Genomic DNA, 9499 nt, shown 5'->3' with positions numbered 1-9499 from the left:
GCCGCAAAGGAAGAAAGGGCCTTGGGGGAGGGAAAGATTCATGGGTGCCTCAGACCACACTCTTTTAAAAGACTCTTCCATAACTTCAATAAGGAAGCGAGAACAGGATGAGAGTGATAACGTTTGGGGCACCGGGTTAGCCTCGCCTCCCCATTTTACAGATGATGAAACAGAGGCACAGGGAGTTGGTCCAGGAGCACATCCTCAGGAAGTGACACAGCTGACACTCTGCAGCCTGAGTCCCCGCCTGCGTCTCACCTCTCACAGGTGTGGCCGCACAGTTCTGGAGGAAACATCACGCATATTTGCGGGCGTCCGTTTCCATCTTAGATGCATCCAGCAAAAATAAATCAATAGCTGAGGAAATCAGGGGAGAGCAAAGGGCCTCTCAAGAAAGAGACCATTGTACACGTCTCCGAACAGGCTATTTTCGGTCGACTTTTTATTCCGCTGCTACACCCTGAAGGTCACTTGCTACGTCTGCACAAACCAGTGAAGTCCCGAAAAGGAATACTTGGCTAGGGAACGCGGGGCTGGGGGGGAGGTGACAGAGCTGGAGGAGGTGAGGCAATTCCACAACAAGGACTGCCTAGCCGCCTTCCCTCCCTAAACCGACCCAATGACTTTCTTTCCTCGCGGTGACCACGCCCCCCGAGGCTGCCCTGCGCGGCCACAAACAGCCCAGGAGCCCGCTCCGAGTTCCTGCGACCGGCTGGCGGCTGGCGGGGTACTGCTCCCCAGGTCTCAGGAGGGAAAGCTCTCTTGGAAGAGCTGGAAAGGTGAGTGCGAAGTCGAGGTTCATTTCGTTCTTCTCGGAGTGTGCTTACTGAGTTTGAAACTGGGGCGGGGCATCCAGCCTCTCCCAGGAGAAGGATATGATCATTTTCGTGGGAGAGAAACGCGCTTCTTCTTCTTCTTTTTTTTTTAACATCTTTATTGGAGTATAATTGCTTTACAATGGTGTGTTAGTTTCTGCTTTATAACAAAGTGAATCAGTTATACATATACATGTGTTCCCATATGTCCTCCCTCTTGCGTCTCCCTCCCACTCTCCCTATCCCACCCCTCCAGGTGGTCTCAAAGCACCGAGCTGATCTCCCTGTGCTAGGTGGCTGCTTCCCACTGGCTATCTAAAAACGCTTCTTGACAGAGCCCAGCTGCTGTAAAGCAGAGGAGTGGGGGGAGGCGGGGAGAGGGGTGAGGAGGGCAACCCGGGAGGAGAAACTGACTGTTCTCGGATCTGCTAATGCCAGGCCAAGAGGACCTCAGCGTCCTCCGGGTTAGAGAAAAAAGAAATCTGGAGTGAGGAAGACGGATGTTTCTGGATGTTGCCTGCATGGGTGGTGAGGAAAAGCCACCTGCTTAGGGGAGGCACAAAGGGAGGGCCTGGCTGCCTCAGGCGCATAGCTGGGACCCCTTCTCGGAGGGCGCCCAGGCATTAGAACACACCGCAGCCTTCGCGGGGGCCGCAGTCTTCCCAGACCCAGACCCAGGAAGGAGGCACCGGCCCGGAGGCTTGCTTTGTCCCCTGTCTCTGATAACTATGTTCTCCCCTCTGGACCAAGCGGGCCCTCCAAAAACCACTCGGTCATCCACAGCTCAAACTGAGTGACAGACTGAGCCAGAAGGGTGAGCCTTATGCAGGCGGGCCTTGAGGGCTAGAGTGAAAAGCTTAATAAGACCCAAGGAGTCAGGGTTTACCTGGGATTTAAGAAGAATTCTCTTTTTAAGAGAAAAACATCTCCTTCAAGTGTTCATTATGACCCAAGCATTCTTGGAAAAGAAAGCTTTGTGGACACACCCAAAACAATCTGTCCTTGCTGTATGTTTTTAAGGAAGCACCTTCCAATCGGCAGAGCCCACCTGAGGGCCACGACCGGTTCAGAAGGAGAGGGGTGGTGGGTGATGATGGAGACCTTGAAGCCAAGGTCTGGCCTCAGGGATGCTCCTCCATTCCCACCCCCACTCCCTGGGGCTTCAGCGTAGTAACCAGGCCACATCAGAGGGGGTTCCCTTGATGTCACTTTCTGGACTTCTCCTCCTACTTGTCACTCCTTCTTGGAGCCCTTCCTGGCCACCTCCTCCTCCCAGGGCTGCAATAGCATCTTTCAGCTGATGGTCCTGAAATCCCTATCTGCAGTTTCTCTCTGATAGCTAAGAGCTGCCATTTACTGGGAATCTTCTATGTAGCAGGCTCTGGGCTAAGTGCCTTGATAAGAGCTGTTCAGTGTGGTGCCTAAACCTTGGGCTTGGAGCAGACCACACCTTTTCAAATCCTGCCTCAGCTATTATTGTATGTGTAACCTCAGGCAAGACACCTGCCTTTCTGTGCCTCAGTTTCCTGCACTTTAGAATGGGCATAACAATGCACCCACCCCAGAGGGTTTTTGTGAGGCTTAAATGAATTAACACATGCTAAATGCTTTTAACAGTGCCTTCAAGGGTGTTCAGTAAATGCTGGCAATTCTAATTGTGTCTTTTAAGCCTCACAGCAAGACTCCAAGGTAAGTATTATTATCTCTATTTGCGATAAGAAAACTGAGGCTCAGAGAAGAGGGGGAGCCCAGCTAGAGTTTGCAGTCTGGCATTTTCTCTGCTACTCTGTAACCAAAATAACAATTATGCTAACTCTTAAAGAGTAAGTGAAGTGGCAGAGTCAGGCCAGTGAGCCCAGTGAGTTCCGGAATCCATTCTTTAATCACCACACTAGACTGCATTCCTGTAATGGTTATGGAAAGAATAAACACTCAACCCCAGAATTTAATTTTAAAATGGCACCTGCTTGGGGGTTGGAGAAGGCCTTTGAAAGTGCAGTTGACCCTCAAACCAGCTCTTTGGAGGCAGCATTGATCCCTGTGGGCAGACTGAAAAATGTGAAAATAGCCTGGCATCTCATATCTCGTTTACACCTCCTGGTGGCCCTTGGTGGTCTTACCAGCCTTGTTTTACAGCTAAGAGAGAGTCAGTAACTTCCCCCATGATATTGCGGTTATGCAATATGGTATATGTGTCTCACCATAAAATTCCTGGTTGGGTCCCAGAATCTCTGATGGAGCTTTAAACAAAACAGAGCAACTCATGCCCACTGAATCAGAATCCCTTAGGGTGGTGCCTGGGCGTCTGAACTTTAAGAACCAGAATCTGATGTGCAGCCGACACTGAGAACCCCTCCCAGTTACACTGCCTCTTACAAAGGCCAGAAGCCCCATTTACAACCATCTGCTGAACATCCCACCTGGGATCTCGCATCTCAGCAGGCTCGGGTTGAACTTGCCCTCTCTCCCTTCTTCTCGGGGCCTGGTACCACCATCCATCACCCAGTCTCCCCTGCTGGGAACTCAGTCATCCTCGACTCCTCTTCCCCACTGCCAGTGGTACCCAAAATGTCTCCTGTATCCATGCTGCCTCCACCTTGGTAAAAGCCTTCACCATTTCTGATCTGGATCGCTGCTGCTGCCTCCTAACACATCACCCTCTGACTACCTCTATTTCTCTGCTGTGTCTCCATTTCTTCTTGTCCTTCTCCCCTGTCCTCTCTATTCCCCAAATCCAGCCCACATCCTTTCTCCTGCCAGACTTAATGAACTAAAAACTATCTCAACACTCACTTTTCTGCTTAAAAACTTCCACCAGCACTAGCCTCCTGGCTAATAACCACACACCTTAGTACAGAAAAGCCAGCCCTTCCATCCCTGGCTCAGCGTTCCCTCTTCAGCCTCGACTCCTCTCTGGTGGCACAGGCCATGTTCCAGCCACACTGAATTACCCCATCCCCAAAACGAACTGTGTCCCTTCACAGCCTGTGAACACATCATGTTGTGCCTCCTGCCTGAAATGGACTTCTGACCTGGCTTGGCTGAAAAACTCCTCGTCTTGTGGGACCCTTAAAAGTCACCTCCTCTGGGAAGCCCTCCTGGAGTCTCCCAGTGAGATGGGCACTCCTTACTCTGTCCTTCCCCAGAACAAGGCTCTATCTTCAGTTACAGGATGGCATTGGAATGATCTGATGACACATCTGTCTGTCAGTGAACTCCTCATTCAACCTTCACATATTAAACGTGTCCTACTGCCAAGTGCAGGCCCAGATGCTATGGACACTGATGAATAAAACTGAGTTTCTAGCTTTAGTCTACTGAGCATGGCAGAGAAGAAGGGATAGGGCACTTCAGAGAGAAGGCACCGCAAGTGCAAGAAGCGCGGCAGCGAGCCTTATGCTGCCTGTGTAAGAGAGGATGCAGAAAGAGAGCAGCAGAAGATGAGGGGCAGACATAAGGAGAGGGAGGACATCTGAAAGGGCCGTGAGAGCCTCGCTCGTGTATCCTGAGACAACCCCCCACCCCGGGCCAATTGTCCTGGACTCCCCACGCTATGGAGATGGGACTTGGGAGGACCGTGATCAGATTTGTGGCTCAGAAAGATCCTCCTGAGTTTCTTGAGATTATGTCCCATCCATCTTTACAACCACAGCACCTAACACAGTTCCTGGAATGCAGCAGGCCCTGAAGAGACAGGGGCTGAAAGAACAAAAAGCACGCTAGGCAAGGAAGCCCCTTGGCAGGAAGCGTTTGGATTCAAGGGCACCGGGGTCCCTGGGATTCCAGGTTTCCAGTGACTAAGTCTCGCTCTGCCCCCACCCCCGGGGGTGCCCGCAGGTGCCCGACTCCGGCCATGCTGGCGCTGCTCTGTGCCTACCTGCTCCTGACATCCCGCGCCTCGGAAGTCTCCGCCGACCCGGACCTGGAGCAGCCCGGCTCCCGCATTCAGGAGCAGATCCGCGACATGCACGCCAAAGTGATGGAGATCTGGCGGGAGCTGACGCAATGGTGGGCGGCGGGCGGAGGCCAGGACGCCGCGCTCCACGCCACCTGCCCGGTGCTGCCGTCGGCCACGCTGGATGCGGCGCAGCCCCGGGTGAGCGGCGTCGTGCTCTTCCGGCAGCTGCGGCCCGGCGCCTTGCTCGAGGCCTTCTTCCACCTGGAGGGGTTCCCGGCCGAGCCCAACGGCACCAGCCGCGCCATCCACGTGCACCAGTTCGGGGACCTGAGCCAGGGCTGCGACTCCACCGGCGCGCACTACAACCCGCTGGCCGTGCCGCACCCGCAGCACCCGGGCGACTTCGGCAACTTCGTGGTGCGCGACGGCCAAATCTGGAAGTACCGCTCCGGCCTGGCCGCCTCGCTCTTCGGCCCGCACTCGATCGCGGGCCGCGCCGTAGTGATCCACGAGGGCGAGGATGACCTGGGCCGCGGTGGCAACCAGGCCAGCCTGGAGAACGGCAACGCGGGCCGCCGGCTCGCCTGCTGCGTGGTGGGCCTGTGCGGGCCGGGGCCCTGGGCGCGCCAGGCACAGGAGCACGCGGAGCGCAAGAAGCGGCGGCGAGAGAGCGAGTGCAAGGCCAGCTGAGCCCCCCACCCGGGCGCCCCGAGAGCTCCCTCCACGCCCCAGACCCGTTCCATGTGCCCTGGGAGCCCCTCCACGCCCTGACACCCCTACAAGTGCCTGAGATCCCCTCCGAGTACCCCAAGACCCCTCTACGCCTGACACCTCTCCAAACTCCTGAGATTCCCTCCATGTGGCCCAGGGCCCCCTCTACGTGGATCTGTCTGTTCTGTGACACCTCTTCCAAGCACCCTGAGACCCCTTCTACACCCTGACACCCCTCCAAGTGCCCCAGGATCTCCTCTACACCCTGACTCTCCTCCAAGTGCCCAAGATGCCCTGCATGTGACCCAGGACCCCTTCTACACATCCCAGGATCCCTCCATGCCTCGACACCACTCCAAGAACCCTGGGACACCTCTTCACCCTGACGCCTCTCCAAGTGCCCAAGATCCCCTCCGTGTGACCCAAGTCCCCACCTTCTCATCTTGATTTTTCTCCTTTTGCTCCCAGAGACACTCCCTACTCTGAGGTACCACTATTGCCATGGCTAGGGTCTCCCCGAAAATCCCCTCCACCCTGAGGTCTCAAACCATGTATACTGAGACACCCCCTTTCATCCAGAGGGCACCCTGAGCTCTGAGGACCCCCAGAGATACTGAAATATCCTTATTTACCCTGAGGGTCTTCCAGACTCCCCCCCTTCCACCTTGGCAACCCTGCCCTCACCCTGTGAGCCCTGAGATCCCTCAATGCCCTAAGAACCTACCTACCCCCACCCACTTTAGGTTCCTCCTAGGCAGTCTGAGACCCCTCCTGAGGTTGCCTCTCCCCCTCCCCCTCCCCAGCATGTGCAGTGCAGCCTGGCGCCCCTGCCCGGTGTCTCCAGCTATTCCCCCAGCCCCACACCCCAGAGAGCTGCTCCTTTGTGGGCTGTTTGGCAGTCTTCGTGTTGCACATTAAAAACTTAGCAATTCAGTACTGCATGGGGGCCTTGGTTACTGTTTTGGTTTATTTGAGGCTTCTCTCCCCACTCAGCTATTTTTTGGGGAATGGCAAAGATGTTTCCCAAACCTCTTAGGACTTCTTCTCCCCTGCCCAGCTCTGTTGGCTGCAAGGCTCAGTCACTGATCATCATGCCTTTGGGGTGTGGCTCGCAAGAGGGAGGAAACCAGGATCACTTAGGGAAATGGGAAAAAAAAAATACAGCTTCCTGGGCCACATGCCAAAGCTGTAGAATCCAAAGGGAGAGGAGAAAATCTATTTGCAACAAGCTTCCCAGTGATTCTGATGCTGGAGCCACTGGCCTGGCATGAGCGGTACACCAACTCACTGGGCCCAGTGGCCTCTCACATCTGCCTCTGTGGGAAGCCTGAGGTCCATTTCCCAGACGGCGGAGACAGGGCCAGTGAGGCAGTGTCCCTGGGCAAGTTATAGGGAGGTTGGTGTTGGTATCTAAAGTTGTCGGCTTTCTCCACAACCAGGACAATGCCCTTCTTGACTTCTTGATACAAAAGCAGTTGGAAGCGGTGGGGTCCAAAGGCAGGTTGGTCTTAATTAAGGCTTGATGGAGGTTCTGCCTCTCTTTGTGAAAATTATAATCTATACACAGACTAGATCAGTCTTGTGTATTCACTTTCACTTACTGAAGTATCCATCCTGGGGTAGACCCACTTCCTAGCTGTGGCTTTCCCACCCTGGTTCCTCAGGGGCAGCTTCTGTTTCTCCCAGACTCTTAAGGCAGTGAGTCAAACTGAACCTTAGCCAGAAAGCCATCCCCAGTGGTTATTTTTACCTCTTACTAGGACTACCTTGTTATTTAAAACCCTTTCCTTGAGCCCAAGCGACAAGTGGGAAGAAAGGCTATTGCCTGGTGAATTTGCTCCACCAACTGGTTCTCACTGGTTTTGAAACGGAGCAGGACTCTGCGAGGCCTTCCCAGGGACAGACCCCTTGTGTCCCACCCCCCCCCCCCACACACACACCAGTTTGTATAAAAGCTCTAGCCTCCTAGGCCTTCCCAAGGTTCCAGAGAGCAAATTTAATCAGAGAAGTGAGAAAATGCAGAAACAAAGGAAAACAGTCAAGCAAGACAATAATAGTCTAGTTATAAAACAAAGTCAAGGACCTTTAGTTCCTCCTCAAGTGCTATAGAGGATATCCTGAGCCATATCCTTGAGCCGTTTTGCAGATACTAAAACCCTCACCAGGTGGAAGAAGTTAACAGCATGCTGACCACCAGCACGTAGACCCCAGACCGGTTGGAACCAGAAGGTTGATGACTGAGATTCCTGAAACATCACCCTGTCCTCATCACCAACCAACCAGAAGGATGTCCACGAGCTGATCGTGCACCCTGTGACCCTCTCCCTCACCTTGCCTTTAACCCTTCCCTGAAAGCTATCAGGGCCTTTGGGTCTTCTGAGCATGAGCTGCCCGTTCTCCTTGCTTGGTCCCACGTTGGGTGCCTTGCAATAAACACTGTACTTTCCCTCACCACGAGGCAGTGTCAGTAGATTGGCTTTACCGCATGTCAGGCGAGCGGTACCAAGTTTGGTTCAGTAATGGTTTGAAATATTAATTTGAAATGTACGGGTCGGCACTGAAAAGGGAATTAGCAAACTGAGTCTTTAAATATCCTGATTTCACATAGAGGCATTTGCCTACCCCCGCAATTAAAAGTTGTGAAAACAAGGCAGCAATTACATAGGAACACACGATGGACAGGAATAAAAAGCCAACACCCCGTCTTCGACTCTGCCGCCCAGATTATAGGTTAATTCAGGATCATCAAGGGAAGTTTGCATTTAGTTTTCAGAAGGGGGCTGGTGCTTCTCATTGCTTGTCTTCCGTCTTGGTCTGTTCAGGCTGCTGTCACAAAATACTGGAGACTGGGTAGCTCATAAACAATAGAAATTTATCTCACAGTTCTGGAGACTGGGAGTCCAAGATCAGGGTGCCAGCATCGTCAGTGAGAGCCCTCTTTGGGACTCATAGCCCATACCTCTTTGCAGTGTTATCACGTGGTAGAAGGGAAGAGGGATCTCTTTCAAGCCTTTTTTAAGGCAGCAACCTCATTCATGAGGGCTCCCCCTTCATGACCTTGGGACCCCCTACCAAAGGCCTCACCTTCTAATACCATCATATTTGGGGGTTAGGATTTCAACATATGAATTTTGGGGGGAACACAAACGTTCAGACCACAGCACCTTCTGTTTTTAGTTTCTCTCTTCACTACCCTTGACCCCCCACAGACTGAAGAAATACCCTCGCAGATCTGCTTCATTTCTGTCGTGTCCATTCATGGGAATGGGATTGATAAACTATTCTATGGGGCTCCAGAGCCAAGAAACAAAGAGAGGAAATAATAGAGGGGCAAGTTACAGTTCACTGTAAGGGCCAGGAATGTATATAGCACAGGGGCTGAAAGTTTAGGCTGAGGTAGAAAGGCCTGTTTGGAACCTCAGCTCAGCCACACTTATAAGCTGTGTGACCTGGGCAAGTCACTTCACCTCTCTGGGCCTGAGCTCTCTCATCTGTAAAAGAAGACTATCGCATTGGACTGTTGTGAAGATTAAATCAAGAGTTACTCATGAGAGGTGTATAGCATAGCGTGAAGGCCTAAGGAGTTAATGAATGGCTAAGGTCAAAAATAGCTACCTAGTCATGGATTGGACAACCTTGAAAGGTAGTGAGTGTCGTGTCACTAGAAGGATTCAAGTAAAGGCAAGGCTGCTACCTCTTCAGTTTGGAAGAAGGATTTCCGCATCCATTAAGAGGCCAGCTGAGATGAATTCTGTGATCCCAACTCTTGGGGGGAGGGGCCAAGATGAAGGAAAGACTGGTGCCCGTAAGGGCAGGCATCTGGTTCCTGCACAGAACCGGATGTGTGCCACCAGACCCGCCCACAGGACCCCATTTGGCCCCTGGAGGCTATTTTTACTCCTCTCCTCTTACAGATCTATTTTGTTAATCTTATATTTGCTGTTTTGACTTCCCAGCCAGCTTGCTAATCAGTTTGCCTATTTGACTCACAGGGTTTGCGTTTGTCACTGAGACTTAAACACACACTTGTTTTGATTTCTTTTTGTAAAATTAGAAGCGTTTGATGTAATGACTC

General features: G+C 52.7%; 1 protein-coding gene across 1 annotated transcript; it reads left to right on the top strand.

Annotated features, from left to right (window-relative positions):
- Positions 1 to 661: 661 nt before the first annotated feature.
- On the top strand, positions 662 to 7169 carry SOD3 (superoxide dismutase 3). Its single transcript, XM_029236050.1, has 2 exons — positions 662 to 779; positions 4653 to 7169. The coding sequence occupies exon 2, from the start codon at positions 4669 to 4671 to the stop codon at positions 5401 to 5403; it is 735 nt and encodes a 244-aa protein (XP_029091883.1). The 5' UTR covers positions 662 to 779; positions 4653 to 4668; the 3' UTR covers positions 5404 to 7169.
- The last annotated feature ends 2330 nt before the right edge of the window (positions 7170 to 9499 follow it).

Source organism: Monodon monoceros, unplaced genomic scaffold, assembly GCF_005190385.1.
Source record: "Monodon monoceros isolate NGI ecotype Baffin Bay Population unplaced genomic scaffold, NGI_Narwhal_1 Super_Scaffold_20, whole genome shotgun sequence".
In the NCBI taxonomy this organism is placed as follows: Eukaryota; Metazoa; Chordata; class Mammalia; order Artiodactyla; family Monodontidae; genus Monodon; species Monodon monoceros.
Note: the sequence above shows the minus strand (reverse complement) of the source record. Positions and strands in the feature narration are given on the sequence as shown.

Coding starts and splice junctions, on each gene's coding strand:
- SOD3 (XM_029236050.1), top strand. CDS start 4,669: ATGCTGGCGCTGCTCTGTGCCTACCTGCTCCTGACATCCCGCGCCTCG.